Source organism: Microcebus murinus, chromosome 5 (genome assembly GCF_040939455.1).
Source record: "Microcebus murinus isolate Inina chromosome 5, M.murinus_Inina_mat1.0, whole genome shotgun sequence".
NCBI classification, from domain to species: domain Eukaryota; kingdom Metazoa; phylum Chordata; class Mammalia; order Primates; family Cheirogaleidae; genus Microcebus; species Microcebus murinus.
Window position 1 is genome coordinate 24,343,241 of NC_134108.1, and position 16,466 is coordinate 24,359,706.

General features: G+C 35.4%; 1 protein-coding gene across 5 annotated transcripts in view; it reads left to right on the forward strand.

Annotated features, from left to right (window-relative positions):
- Positions 1-16,466, forward strand: part of REPS1 (RALBP1 associated Eps domain containing 1) — a 77,189-nt gene that overhangs the window by 23,428 nt on the left and 37,295 nt on the right. For all 5 annotated transcript variants that reach the window (XM_012748050.3, XM_012748053.3, XM_012748055.3 and 2 more), the window contains exons 2-4: positions 13,526-13,649; positions 15,628-15,824; positions 15,956-16,109. In XM_012748050.3, the coding sequence (XP_012603504.2) occupies positions 13,526-13,649; positions 15,628-15,824; positions 15,956-16,109 (475 nt within the window). The remainder of the gene's footprint in view (positions 1-13,525; positions 13,650-15,627; positions 15,825-15,955; positions 16,110-16,466) is intronic.

Consider the following 16,466-nt stretch of genomic DNA (forward strand, 5'->3'; position numbering starts at 1 on the left):
TAGGTGGAAAAGAATATATATATTTGAACTTTTTGTGCTGAGAAGTTATAGAAGACATTTGTAGTTTTTCTTTGTATTGAGAAATATACCTATTTATATTTCTGTACAAATAGTTGTATAGAAGGGAAATGAATATTTATCTGGTACTTATGTAATATTTCTATGTTCATTTTTATTTTTTATTTTTCCTTATTTAGTTGACAAAAATTTTATATACTTATGTACATATTGTTTCAAAATATGTATGCATTGTGGAATGGCTAAATCAAGCTATTTAACATATGCATTATTCCACATACTTTCTTTTTTGTGTTTCTAATATTTCTATATTTCAGTGCCTCAAGAAAAGTCTGATATTGCTACTTTATAGTAATTCTTCTATGACAAGTTTTTCACATTTACAAGAAGCAAGGTGGTCTTGACCTGCAGACTTGAAAACACATATCATTTGAGTTGTGTATGCAAAGCAATTAGCAGTTAAAGGTTTTGGATAAGAAATGTGAAAGTGAGATGAGATATTTGCTCTAGTGTAATTGGTATGTCAAAAGGGTTGGTAAGATTATTAAATACATTTTACTTCAGACCTGAGTTTAGGAGGGGAATTGGCAGTGGAGTTGGTCACTAAGGGATAGCAAAAGTGGTTTAGGAATACAAACATGGATAATGCATGCAGTAGTGGATATGAGTTTCCTACTTGTTGGATTGTGCTAAATAGTTAAATTGTTTTTGTAGCAAAAGAAAATATTAGAGATCAGTGTGTCCATTAAACTAAACATTGATAAAAGGAAGTTAATAAAAGTGTTGATAAAAGGAAGTTAAGCAATTTGGAATCATGGTGCTTTGGTATATACCTGTCCTCTTTGTCATTGACTTTTTTTCTTGACCTTTTCCCTTTGCTACAGTGTACTGTGGTGCTGAAAATGATGTGCGTGGATTGTGTATAATCCATCTTGGACAAAGCAAACAATGTTTATTATTAGAATATGTTTAATTTTTAAAGAAATTGTGAAAATCTTTTCAAGTAAGAAAGAGTTGATTCAAATGAAGACTGTTTAACAGGGTGAATTTGGTAAATCATGAGGATTTGGGCGCCATGGGGAGCAATTCCCTTCAACAGACATTAAATATCTACTGTTTGCAAAGAATAGTACCAGACCTCACAGTGAATTTTAGTGTAACTAAGCCAGTATCTGCCCCCAAGGAACTTAGTGAGGGGTGAGAGGCAGGGAATGTGTGGTGTGGATAATTATACAGATAATTCCAGTACCTCAAATAATAGAAGTTGGGATACTAATAGAAAGAAAGAAAAGATCATTGGGTTATGAAGTAGGATGAATAGAAAATGTTACTACAGGAAGGAGGAGGGACTTAAGGTGGGTCATGAAGCAAGGGTGTAATTTTAATAGGCAAATATAGGTTAAAGCATGATCTCACGAGAGAGAAAAGCGAAAGTATAGGTGTAGGAAAGCCCATTCTAAATTGGCAAGTAGGTTTGGGGTTGTATTATGGAGAGCCTTGAATTGCTAGACTTAGAAGTTCTTTAAAATGTCGTAAAATTATTTGGAGCTATGCTTTAGGACTGTTAATCTGGTGGTCTATGTGTGGGAGTGGAGAGAGACTACAGCATAGCTAATCCATAAATAACATTTCATTCTTTCATCCAGCTGCAAATATATGTTGATACTGTGTCAGGAGTTGGTCTTGGTGCTAGGAATAGAAGAGGCCTTCCCTGTTTTCTGGAGTCTCATTCTTCTGGGAGATACTGACAATAAATAAGTTAATAGTAGGGTGTTCAAGGAAGGCCTCCGAGATCATGATATTTGAGTTAACACCTGAATGACAGAACAGGTCAGCCAGCTTTTCCCCTCTGAGGGGAAACATACTGAAGATAGAGCAAGCGCAAAGTCCCTGAAGCAGGAGCAGTCTTGACTTATTGAAGAAAAAAGGGAAAATGTATTTTAGAATTCTTGTATTATTTATAACTGTTGGAATGTGTATTTAAGGACTGTACCAGTGAAGAATGAGATAGTGCAATTTTTTTTAGAAATTGATTTCCCTTGGTTTCTGTTCAGTTGTCTCAGTACCTTGAGTCACTTTGCCAGATAACAAGATCTTATATAAAGCTATTACATAATAATTTTATTGATGGCCTGAGAATAATTTTTTTCTGGGCATCCAGAATCTTAGGTAGCTGAAACTCTCTAGGATCATTACGTAATTAGGACCGGTTAATATACAATAATGCCTATATATGTGATTATCTTTCATGAAACTTGGTCCCACCCTCTTTTGCCACTTTGCCCATACCTATTTGCTAGAGGATATAAGGGGACATTATTGCAGTTTTGCTATTTATTTTGCCATTTTTCCAGTATTACAGAATAGTCTCTGGGACAAAATGTGCACATAGGTGGTCCAAATGTTTTGTTTGGTCTGCATACTTTTTTAAAAATTATTTTGAGCCCACATTAGCATTTGAAACTGGGAAGATATCATAGAAAATTCCAGATATCCAATTTTAGAAAAATTTAAAGATGGCATCATTGGGAAAGTATTCTTCTAAAGCAGTCAGCTGAAATTGAATAGCAGCCGCTTCCTTTATACCTGCACTCCTTAGTTCACTTTCTTTACCTTGCCATTTTCACTAACTCATGTTAAGGTGCACCCTAGGCATTGGGTTTTCAGTGACTGCTTTGAGGGGGTACACAGTGGTGGCATCAAAGCAAGAGTTCCTTTTATTACTGTATTCTTTTTTTCACTCTGTGGAAGAAGAGGGTGTACTCTATAATAGCATTTCTCAAAGTGTGGTTTGTAAACTCTGGTCTGTGAGGTCAAAATTATTTTCATAACAATAGTAAGACCCTGTTTTCCCTTTTTTACTATGTTGACACTTGCGTTAATGGTGTAAAAGCAATGATAGATAAGACTGCTGGTTCCTTAGCACAAATCAGGAGCACCAGACTGTTCTAGTATTATATTCTGTACTACCATCCAGTAAAGAAGCCAGTTTCACTTAAAGATTTGCTTTGTGTAGCAATAAAAATTATTAATTTTTAAAAATCTTCACCCTAAGCATACATCCTTTTAATATTTTCTATGATAAAGTAAGTGTGCATCTTACTTTATCATAGTACTTCTCCTCCATAATGATTGTCTTCAGGAAAAATACTTGTGTTATTCGAGTTATGAGCTAAACTAATCTTTTTTTTTTTTTTTCATGGAACACCATTTTTCTTGAAAGAATAGCTGACTTGGGTATTGGACCGATATTTTCCCAGTACTTAATGACTTTGCCGATGAGATCGATGGGGATACTAACGAATGTGACTTTAAAATTTTAAAAATATTTTATGAATAAAATGTGTCACTTCGGGAGTAGTTTGATGTGGCTTTGGATTCCATATTGAAACTAACCTTTAAGCAACTTCCACTTGTTGAGTTTTGATGTAGTATCCAAGAATAATATCAGAAGTATCTGAAAAGGCCATTTAAATACCCCTTTTTCTAACACATAAAAGAGATTTGTTTCTAGACTATAGGACTTTGTAGTGCCTTTTAAGGGCTAAAAATGCATTCTGAAATCTCCAAAGGGGCTATTAATATAGAGCCTTTAATTTGACTGGTGTTCTTAGGAATATATTTTGAAACGGCTGCTCCATAAGCAAGCCATGGTTTGAGTTCTGTCTAGCTATGTCCTGGAGGCATCTGGAAACAGGCTTTGAACTCAGACTGTACTGGCGTTGAATCCTGGCTCTGCCCCTTATTAGCCTCAGTTTTCTTTCCTGTGAACAGGGAATAATGGTAGCCAACATTAGAGAATTGTTCTGAGCATAAGTGGGATAATAAGTAAACACCCTTCCTAATAATAGGTACTCAGTATAATTGTTCCCCACTTTCTAGTAGATGTGAATCTCCATTGCAAGTGTTCCCATGTTACTAAAGCTAGTGAGTCACAGAGTTGTAGGGACTTGTCTTACAAGTTAGTAGAACAATAGAACTTAGAGTGGCTGGCTAGCCAGTGTTGTGTGTATAGATAGACCAAACTGTCCAGATTTATAAGCCATCAAAAAAGATAGTTACCATGTCTACCAACCTGGTCCCACTTACTGAAGAATTTGTATAAAAATGAAAGCAGTAGAGTCCTTCTAATGTTTAATCTGGTAATAACCCAAGAGGGAATATCCTACTTTCTATTGCACTTGGTTATGTTAAAATTATTCATACAATTTCAATTTGGAGAGAATGTCAGTAGTTTAGGCCATCTCAGTGTATGTATAGTTTTAATATATTCCTTATTCTGTTTTTTGAGTTCTTAGGTTTTGTGATTCAGCTTATGAATTCAAGCTTAAATGTATAATTGGGCATCTGCTTTACTTTGGTCTTTTCTCACCTCAAATAAGAAGCAGCTTCCACTCACCTCTTATTCTTAGCATTTCCCATACCCTTGCATTCTGAGCTTATAGGAATAGAGAGCCTTCCTGTACTCTTTCATTGTCACTATGTGGAAGATAAAACATGCTTTGGATAGGATTTCTTGAGGGTACTCACCCTGAGGAAGTTGACATTATCCTGGCAAAAGGACCATGTACAGCATGTCATGGTGGAAAAAAAAAGGCGTATATTTCAATTGTAATTCTGCCCCTTGTTGGGCACTCTGGCCTTAGGCAAGTTACTTGGCTAGTCTTCTGATTGTCTTTCTTCCTCTGTAAAATGATAATACCGGTTCTACTCCATTAGAGTAGACTAAAATTAGTCATTAGATGGGAACACCTTGAGTATTTAGCACTATGTTTAACATTGTGTGTGCTCAATAAGTGTTAATTCTCTCTCCACCCCTCCAATTTGTATATCCAGAAGTAAAAAATGATGCTCTCATATAAGGTTGTTAAATATGAAATGTCTGATTTCAAATGAAAAGTTTATTATATCTCAAACAAGAAGCAGTACAATTAATCAAAATATGAGTCTAAACTGTGGACACAGTTTTGCCATCTTAATCGTAGCTTGTTTATGCCAGCAGCAAAGAAGCCTGAAGATCGAGTAGCAGTGAAATTGTGAAAGGCCTTTTCAACAGCTTGTTGAGATTTGAATATTTTTTCTTGCAAGAAGTGGTCTCAAAGCCTGGAAGAAGTGGGAGTCAGTTGGTGTAATGTCTAGTGAATATGGTGGATGACAGGGAGTTTCCAAGTCCAGCCTCTATAGTTTGAGAAGCATTTTTTGTGCGACATGTGTTCAAGCGTTGTCATACAAAGGATTGACCAGCTCAGCTGCTTAATCACAAGCATCCTTATTATTCTGTCCAGTTGGTTGTAGTAGACATCTGCTGTAATCAATTGACCAGGTTTCATGAAGCTGTAGTAGATAATACCAGTGCTAAACCACCAAACATACACCATTAGCTTTTTTTGTTGAATATTTGGCTTTGGACTGTATTTTGACACTTCATCTTTATCCAGCCCTTGTGCCAAATGCTTGCGATTGTCAAAAATAATCCATTTTCATCACACATAACAATAACGGTGTAGAAGTGGTTTGCCTTTATATCGTGACAGCAATGAAAGGCAAGCTTCAGGATGCTTTGTTTTGTGACACTCGTTTAATTCATGCAGTACCCATCTATCTGGCTTCTTTACTTTGTCAGTTTGTTTCAAATGGTCCAATGTTGTTGGAATAGTAATGTCAAACCTTGCTGCTAATTCACGCATAGGTTGAGGTGGATTCGCTTCCACTACAGCTTTTAGCTCATCATTATCCACTTTGGTCTTATGTCGCCCACATGGCTCATTTTCAAGATTAAAATCACCAGAACGGAACTTCTCAAACCATTTGATGTACTGTGTGTCCATTAGCCACGTCCTTCCCAAACACTTCATTGATGTTTTGAGCTGTCTGCGCTGCATTGGTTACACAATGGAACTCATCTTAAAAAATAACACGAATTTTTGACTTACCTGTGGTTTCATAAAAATTGCTCTAAAAAATTTTTTTGAAAGGTAATCCCAAGCCAAACTCTGCATTTGAAAGAATGAGGATGTACCTTTCACAGTAAACATAAAACAAGAAGTGTCAAAGTGATATGTCAAAGATATATCAACTGTCAAACTTAGAATTTAGGGAAATTGGACATTTCATATTTAATAACCTAATACTTTGCTTATTTAGAGAGTTCTTTGGGTCCTTATTAAAGAACTGTTTATTCGTGTTTATTAGTTTTAAAACTTGTTTCTACTTGTAAGCCTATGGCATACAAGGCAGAAGGGCAACAATTAGAGACTGCTGATAGAGCAAAAAATGAGAACTTGGCAACAAGAGAAAAGTCACAAATTATGACAAAGACTGAAACAAAAATTCTGTTACTAGCAAAAGAAAAACATTTCACTTTTTCTTAAAGGCCCTGACTACATAATTGCAACATAGTACAACGTATAAATTTATTTCCAAAATCTGCGTTGTCAAAAATATAAATCTGTGTTTAGTATTCCTTTTAAAGGCTTATACTTTTGCTTTTCATCAAAATAATTTCTGCCCATGATTTTAAAAAATCAAATAGTTTGCAAGGGTTTATAATAAAAAGCAACAGTTTGTTCTCCTTCCCTCTTTCCTATAATACTTAGTGTCGTTTCTTGTAGAAACCCACCCTGAACTTATTAAACTCTTTCTTCAATGATTACTTCCATATCTCTTTTTTAAAATCCCACTTTATGTTGGCTTATCAATTTTAGACGTTATCCTACTATAGTAACTGAGAATTTCATTCAAGTTACTTCTCTCTATTCCTCTCTTCTCCCAAATTTTATGTTATTTTTAGATTCTCTGTTACCTTTGAAACTTTGATTGTTTCTTGTCCTGTTAACTCTTTTCTTGAGAATATGAGCCAATGCCTTTTCTCTTCACCTTTTTTTATCCTTTTACCTCTCAATTCATTAGCCATACTTGTACACATTTAATATTCATAACATTTGCATATTGTTCTGTAACCATAATTCTTAATTGTTTGTGTTTTGAGTTTAGGTTAAATCTAAAAGTTAGGGCAAGGAGGAGAGTGAGGGCCAAAAAAAATAAAAATAAAATAATCTAAAAGTTGAAGATGAACAAAAAAGCACTTACAGTATGACAGTATTTTACTACATATCCAAGTATTCGGTATTGTGCTATGATTATAGCATTCCTCCCTCGAGCTTCTCAACTATCTTTCCATTTCTCTTGTACTGTTTGCCTTCATAGCCCTTGAGTTATCCTTCCTCTTTATTTTTACTGAAAGCTTCTTCCTGGAGACTTATGTCATTTTACTCTAATTATGACTGGTTGCTCTAGGCCAGCTACATAGCTGACTTCCTTCAACTTTATTTCTCTGCTTTCTTGGCGTATATCTGCCTTTTGCTGGATGCTCTGTCATTAGATTCCGCTGAGTGATATCCTTAAATACTTTCTCAAGAGTGAGTTCATTGGAGATAAACTATGTAAAAATTTCTGCATGTATGCAAGTGTTCATTCTTTCTATCATCTTGATGATAGTTTGGATACAGAATTCTGGGTTGAAAAGATTTTTTTCTTAGAACCTGTGTATGTTGCTTTATTATTTTCTGATATTCAGTGTTGCTGATAATAAGTCTGATTCCAATTTGGTTAATATATTTTAAGTGATTACTACTTCTTCACCTTCCTTTCTCCCATTCCTGTCTATTCTGGGTGCTTTTACAGTCTTTGTTTTATCTTTGCTGTTTTGAAGTTACACAATAATGTGTTTAGAAATTTTTTTCCCCATTGTGTCAAGGACTCAGTAGATCTTCACAATCTGAAAACTTGTATCCTTTAGCTTTAGGCAAAATCTCTTCTTACTTTAATTATACTCTTCTATTTTCTCTGTATTCTTTGTAGACCTCTTTTTAAAAAAAATAATAATAATATGAACAAGTGGATGCATGAATTGATTGATTGACAGATAATAGGGTCTTGCTCTGTTGCCCAGGCTGGAGTGCTGTGGTGCAGTCATTGCTCACTGCAACCTCAAACTCCTGGGCTCAAGCCATCCTCCTGCCTCAGCCTCTGAGTAGCTGGGGGACTACGGTGAGTACCACCATGCCTTGCTAATTTTTTTTAAAGTTTTTTTTGTAGAGACGGGCTCGCTATTGTGCCCTGACTGGTCTTGAACTCCTGGCCTCAAATAATTCTCCCACTTTAGCCTCCCAAAGTGCTGGGATGCACCTGGCCTGTTGACCTCATTTTTTTTTTTTTTTTTTTTTTTTTTGTTGACCTCATTTTAATAAGAATTGGTCCTCGTAGATTAATCCTCTGTATTTCTTTTCTCTTATGTTTTTCCAATTCATTTTTACTTTTCCTATATCTGGAGAGTTTTTCTGTGTTTTATCTTCCAGTTTTTCTGTTAAACTTTGTATATTTCAAGACATCTTGTTCTTTGATTGTTATTAAAATTTTTCCCTGCTATCCTATTCCTGTTTCATGAATGGAATATTGTCTTTAATCTGTCAGGATACTCAATAGAGTATTTTTAAGTGTTCTGTGTTCCCTGAACTATCTCTTTTCCTCAGTTTTGTTTTTTTTTTTCTGTTTGTAAATTTGGCAGTTTGCTTTCACTTTATAGGCTTTCCTCAGTTGTGTATTGATCTTTGGTAACCTGTTCATATTTAACACATTGACTGCCACACTAAAAAAATTTTTTTCCCTGGGGCCACAGTATCTTATTAAAACAAAATGATCCGTTCTAATTTGTTATTTTTTATTGTTTTCTGTGCATGAATTATATGCAGCTCAATCCACATTTTTAGAATTAAATTGTCAATATGAATTGTAACAATAAGAATAGCAACAAGTAAGATTTTCACAAACCAACTGCAGGGTTTTCCTTCATGAGGCCCTGGGCTCAAAACTATCGTGAGTTAAACACAACTCACACGGCAGTTAATGTGTTAAGGATGAGGCAATAGAAAAAATTTGCTCTGTGTACTTGGGTATAGCTTCTCAGCCTTTTGAGGAGTAGGGTCGGGTGCCAGCACTTATTAGAGTAGTAAACGCTAGCAAGAGACCTTTCACTGGGGCAACAAGACCTATCTGCTGTGCTAGTGCTTCTCTAACATTTCATTTTTCAGAGATATACCTTACAGTGTATGTTTGTTTGCTTTTGCATGGAGGGTAGAGTCTGGTTACTAGTATCTGTGAGCAACAGCAGAGATGGGAATGTTCAGAACTCTGTCTCAATCCTATCCTTGGTCATACCTGGCATTTCTGGGTGAGTCTGAATTTTGCTGGGCAAACTGGTTGTTCTCCATGGGTATTCATGGCACTCATTTCTTCCACCCTACTTCATTAGTCACTACTCTTATCTGTTTTCTGATTGCTAAAATTTAATGAAATTTTCTGTCAGTTGACTTCCCTTTTATTATTGTGGGTTATTCCCTTACTGTCATTTTAATAAGATTCCTGAAGGGAGATGAGGTAAATTCCTATGGTCAATGTATTGTCTGAAAACTGAAGTTTCAAATAGTTTGGAAGACATGACAGTATCCTATATAGAAGCATTTCCATCAAAAAATTATAACAACACTTGTATTAGTACTTAACACATTGCCACACCAGAAAAATTTTTTTTTTCCTTGGGGCCTTGGTGTTTTATTACGAAAATAGAATAAAAACATTGAAAACAAAACGATCCTTTCTAACTTAATGAAAAATTTGTTATTTTTTATCATTTCTGTGCATGACTCGTACACTCCCAAGGTAAAGAGACATGTGAGGTCTTTTTCGTAAAAATCTTTTCTCAGACTAATGTCCTGAAGTGTCTTCTCTATGTTTTCTTCTAATAGTTTTATTGTTTCAGGTCTTATATTTGGATCTTTTATCCATTTTGAGTTGATTTTTGTATAGGGTGAGAGATGGGGGTCCATATTCATTCATTCTTCTGTATATGAATATCCAGTTTTCACAGCACCATTTATTGAAGAGACTGTCCTTTCCCCAATGAATGTTCTTTGGCACCTTTGTCAAAAATCAGTTGGCCGAAGATATATGGATTAATTTCTGGGTTCTCTATTCCATTGGTCTGTGTGTCTGTTTTTATGCCAATATTATGCTATGTTAGTTACTATAGCTTTGTAGTATATTTTGAGGTCTGGTAAGTGTTGATACCCCCAGCTTTGTTCTTTTTGCTCAGGATTGATTTGGCTATTTGGAGTCTTTTTGGTTCCATGCAAATTTTAGGATTTTTTTTTTTCTATTTCTGTGAAGAATAAGAATATCTTTGGTATTTCAATAGGGATTGCATTGAATCTGTAAATTGTTTTGGGCAGTGTTGTCATTTTAACAACATTAATACTTCTGATCCATGAGCATGGAATGTTTTTCCATTTGTTTGTATCCTTTTCAGCTTTTTTCATCAGTGTTTTGTAGTTTTCCTTGTAGAGGTTTTTTACCTTGTTGGTTAAATTTATTCCTGCTTTTTTCTTTTGGTACTAATGTAAAGAGGATTGTCTTCTTGATTTCTTCTATAGCTAGTTTGCTGTTTGTGTATAGAAATGCTACTAATTTTTATATATTGATTTTGTTTTTGTATTTTTTTTGAGACAGAGTCTCACTGTGTTGCCCTGGCTAGAGTGTCATGGCGTCAGCCTAGCTCACAGCAACCTCAAACTCCTGTGCTCAAGCGATCCTCCTGCCTCAGCCTCACAAGTAGCTGGGACTACAGGCACGTGCCACCACGCCCAGCTAATTTTTTTCTATTTTTAGTTGTTTCACTAATTTCTTTCTATTCATAGTAGAGACAGGATCTTGCTCTTGCTCAGGCTGGTCTTGAACTCCTGAGCTCAAGCAATCCTCCCGCCTCGGCCTCCCAGAATGTTAGGATGACAGACATGGGCCATCGCCCCTGGCCTGTGTGTTGATTTTGTATCCTGCAATTTTACTAAATTTATTTATCAGATATGAGAGATTTTTTTGAGGTTTTTTTTTTTTTTTTTTTTTTTTGACGTAGAGTCTTTGGAGGTTTTTTTATATATCAGAGCATGTCACCTACAAACAGGGACAGTTTAACTTCCCCCTTTCTAATTTTGATACTTTCTATTTCTTTCTTTTGCCTGATTGCTCTGTCTAGGAGAAATTGTTACTTCTGATGGGAACTGTAGACCCTTTTAATTCTATACCGTTAAGTACCATTTTATTTACTTTACCATGAGTGTGCCCAGTCTCAGACTTTTATATTTTAATATTAATCATAAACATTCTAGAAGAAAACATTTATAAAGGCCTTTCTAAGTATGGTAAACCCAAAAGCCATAAAGGGGTAAAAATGATAAATTTGTATAAAAATTGTGAAATTCTGTACCACCAAAATAGCTTTTTTAAAAAACAGATAAGCTGAGAAAAACAGCATGTACAATATGATTGGCTTCTGCCTGATGTTCAGCCTCATTTGCTGCTTCTCCATCCCCCTCCTCTCCAACCCCTCACCCCCACACTTAAACACAGTAAGTTTAATATCTGACACATAGTTGGTACTTAATAAATAGTCATTGAAAAAAATGAATTAATTCCATGGCAGTTTACAGGTCACTATAATACAATAACACTTCTTAAAATGAATAAAGACTAACAGCCCATTTTAAAGTGGATAAAGGACAATTGGATAATTCACAGGAAAAGAAATGCAGGCTAGGTATAGTAGCTCATGCCTGTAATCCTAGCACTCTGGGAAGCTGAGGTAGGAGGATTGCTTGAGCTCAGAAGTTCAAGATCAGCCTGAGCACAAGCTGAGCAAGAGCAACTTAAAATAGAAAAACTAGCCAGGTGTGGTGGTGAGAACCTGTAGTCCCAGCTACTTATCAACTTAAAATAGAAAAACTTATCAACTTAAAATAGAAAAACTTAGCCTCTTATCAACTTAAAATAGAAAAACTAGCCAGGTGTGGTGGTGAGAGCCTGTAGCCCCAGCTACTCAGGAGGCTGAGGCAGGAGGATGGCTTGAGCCCAGGAGCTTGATGTTTCAGTTAGCTACGATGACACCACTGTACTCAGGGTGATTGAGCAAGACTCTGCCTGAAAAAAAAAATGCAAATGACTAACAAACATAAAACTTTTAATAAACACTAATTAAAACAGCAGTGAGATTCTGGCTCCCTTATTGAACATTACCTCTTCATTTGTAACCATTCCCTGGGCGTCTCCCCTGAGTGTCCACAGACTACATATTGTGGTCTCCTTTCAGATCTTCGTTTTATCTAGCAAATGTCTGGCATGTATTAGATAATTTGTTTTATAAACAAAGCTATCTAAGCTGTGTAATAATCCCCTAGAAGTGTCAGGAGGACTGAAAAGAGTAGTGGATAAGGCCAGTAATCACAATTACAATGCCTGCAAGGCAGTGTAGCCTTCCTTCCTAAACTCTTTTTCCTCACAGTTCCCTTAATGGTGTTAACCTGCCTCCTTATACTCTTTGCCCTTTTAAATTTCTCCAGAAGCACATGCCCCTTAGCGGCAGGAAGAGGAACTTCTTCCAGTGCTGATCAATCAGCAAAAATTAGTCATCTTTTTTTGTGTGTGTAAAACAATGGTATTGTTGTGGTGCATTGTTTAACCATTGATAGGTGCTGGATATTTTTGCAGTTCTGTGAATACTTTTCTTCAGATTTAGTATCTCAGGTACCTTATCTTCCTTTGACTGTTTTGGGGAAAGGAAAATAAACTAAATCTACTCCCTCTTCACAAGAATTTGTATTTGAGAAGATCCAGCAAGGATACCTAGTGCTTATTTTATTTTAAGATTCAATTAATAGTGTCTATATAATAGAAATCCACTCCAGCTTTTGGATTTATAATTTAATCTCATAACCTGAAATCCTCTTTTTCGAGTCTGGTATTTTCTTGTAGTAGCCAGCCTAGAAATATGTGTTAAATAACTAGAATGATCAGTATAGATCCTTGAATACTTTTATGCTTCTGAGAAAAACGACAAACAAAAATTTTTGTTACTGCTTTAAAGAAAAGTAATGTAACCACATTAAATACAATTTGGAAAATAAGAGGAAAAACCCTTACTCTTAACTTCAGCTAACAAAATTGCTGGTAGGTTTTTAATGTAGTTTCCACATTTGTATTTATGTGGTTAAAATTATATATCTTTCTTTTTTCCCCCCGACTTAATATATCCTTAGCATTTTCTCATGTCAGATCATTTTATGACTATTATTTTAAATGGCTGCATGATAGTGTGTTAGTCACATGGCCTTGTATGCACAGTGCTTATGAAGAAGAGTGGATATTGTTTCTGAAAAAATATGGCTCTTAACAAGAAATAATTATTCTAATGGATCTCTTCACATGGATTTTGATAAAAAGAATGATAACCTTATTGTAAAGTCAGTGACTTTTTGTTTTCAAATATATGAACCTGAAACTTGAGGAAGATGGTTGTCAATTGAGAGTAATATACTTTAGAGAAGTTACAAAAAGATTGTTGTTTATTTTTAAACAGAATTTTTGTCATAAATCTTAATGTTAACATTGTGTTCTTTTATAGATCATGGAGCTTTGCGGTGCAACAAGACTTGGTTATTTTGGAAGAAGTCAGTTCTACATTGCTTTGAAACTAGTAGCTGTTGCCCAATCTGGTTTCCCTTTAAGAGTGGAAAGTATAAATACAGGTAAATATGGAATACTCTAGAAACTGAAATGAAAGTGGGCTTCTATTACAAATGAAGTAAAGTCAATAGAACTCTTGAGTCTTTCTGATATTATAGCGGCATGTGTGACCTTGAGTAAAGTGTCATGACTTTATTCTGACTACCTTGCATTTCTCATCTGAGAAGATTAGAAAAGTGTGTCTATTTTATATCCATTATGGTATATAATATGGACTTTATGCATACTATTCAAAATGGAAATTTTTCAGAATTAATTTACTAAAAATTGCTTAGAAAGAATTTAGATGTATAATTTTATTAAGGTAAATAATGAATTATAATGACTGTCTTCATATATAGCTTCCTTGTTTTCTTCTTTTCTAATAAAACATTATACTTTGGTTTTTTGTTTGGGAAGGCTGTGGAAGCTCCATTTCAAATTAGAAAAGTATCAGTTAACCAAACTTTCTGATTGATAGAGATAGTATTAAAATATTGGCAGACCAAAACCTAGTCACAGCCAAGCTGACCGCTTTATAAATGTCACCTCAGATCATTCATTTTTCAATTATTTGGAGGCTTGTTAATGTGGAAGAAGATAAAAATTCTATAAAGGGCCGGGCGCTGTGGCTCACGCCTGTAATCCTAGCTCTTGGGAGGCCGAGGCGGGCGGATTGCTCAAGGTCAGGAGTTCAAAACCAGCCTGAGCAAGAGCGAGACCCCGTCTCTACTATAAATAGAAAGAAATTAATTGGCCAACTGATATATATATAAAAAAATTAGCCGGGCATGGTGGCACATGCCTGTAGTCCCAGCTACTCCGGAGGCTGAGGCAGAAGGATCACTCGAGCCCAGGAGTTTGAGGTTGCTGTGAGCTAGGCTGAAGCCACGGCACTCACTCTAGCCTGGACAACAAAGCGAGACTCTGTCTCAAAAAAAAAAAAAAAAAAAAAATTCTATAAAGATAGGCACTTACATGCAAAGGGTTCTGAAGTTTGTGTAAAGAAAAGGTGAAAGACAAAATTGAAGTTTTCTATAATTTGTAAATTACAGAAAAATTTCTATAAAATTCTGTAAATATCAATTTTTATAAATAGTTTTAAGTACCAGCTCAGTGTATTAGTTGGCCAGAAGTTTTCATTGTGGACCTCTGGTTTGCCATACATCATTCTAGTGTTCAGAGTTTCCATTCTTTTGAGGTAATTTTGAATCTTTTACATACATACTGAATAAGCTTAATAAATGCCCTTCTTTGTATGGAGGTTCTAAAGAGAGACAAAGGTAATCATACATGAATGGAAATGTACTTTCCTCTGAAAATAATTCTGCAGCTATATTGTTCTAATCTGAAAGTATGACTTAATGATTTACTTGCAGAGAAATTCTTAGTCTTTCATTTTTCTCCTCTATTTAAAACTAAATGTAGAGTACTGGTTGTAGGAGAGTCATAAACCAAACTACAGTGGACAGATAGAATACTGTGTACCATGTCCTTGGTAGGTGAATAGTAAGATATTTTTAGGAATTTTCATGATGAAAATATCTAAGTCTAGTCTCAAACTTAGTGACATATTCTGTGTTTTAGAGACTCAGTATAAGTAGAAGCAACCTACGCATTGGGGTCTGACTGACTTAGGTTCAGATTCTGTCAGTTACTAGTAGTGTGACCTTGGCGTCTCAGAGCCTCCATTCCCTTATCTATCTGTAGGAGCTTTGCAGGATTGCTGTGGTTATGAGATGAAATAAATATAAAATGGTAAGAACATGGACAGGCACGCAGTAGACATTTAATATAGCTATCGTCATCACTCTTTAGAAGTACAATTTGGTTTTACTACTAGTTTCTAGTAAGAGTCTTCCTAAACTATCGAAGGGAGATGATGGTCCACATTTTGCTGTGATTGACATTTTGTGCCTGTTGTTTCTGTATCAGTTTTTGTGGTTTTAATGTGTATGTACTTTTTAATTTTAAAATAATAATAATTGTTGTGGTTAACAGTAAAGGACCTTCCTCTGCCAAGATTTGTTGCTTCAAAGAATGAACAGGAATCTCGCCATGCAGCCTCATATTCTTCAGATTCTGAAAATCAAGGGTCTTATTCTGGTGTAATTCCCCCGCCACCAGGCAGGGGGCAAGTGAAAAAGGGATCCATAAGCCATGATACAGTTCAGCCTCGTACAACTGCAGATCCACAGGTAATCACATGCGTGTAAATATTATCAGTTGATGTCCTGTGTATATGCTTACACTAAAATATTTGTTGGTACCATAATAATTAAAATGTCTCTTGAAAATTAAATTTTTTAAATAATAATATTCTTTCCAGGAGCCTGCATCCCCAGTGGTTTCACCACAGCAGTCCCCACCAACTTCTCCACACACATGGAGGAAGCACAACCGTCATCCTAGTGGGGGGAATAGTGAGAGGCCTCTTGCAGGACCTGGACCTTTTTGGTCTCCCTTTGGTGAAGCACAATCAGGTATTTCAAGATTCTTTATAAATAACAATTATTTAGAGTTGTAAATTGAAGAAAACTTGATAAAACTTCCTTTAAGAGTTGTCTCCAAGACAATTTTTAACTGTAAGTCAAATTTTAATGAAGCAAAAGCCAACTATGAAGATTTATTAGTAGATATACTGTGTTTCCCTGAAAATAAGACAGGGTCTTATATTTAGTTTTCCTCAAGAAGACACCCTAGGGCTTATTTTCAGGGGATATGTTATTTTTTTAAAGTACAGTACAACAATCTACATTTATTCAGAGATAGATAAGTTGTCGTCTTCTGGAACATCATCATAGTAAAATGGCAGCCACAGCTTTCCTTCTTCCCCCTGG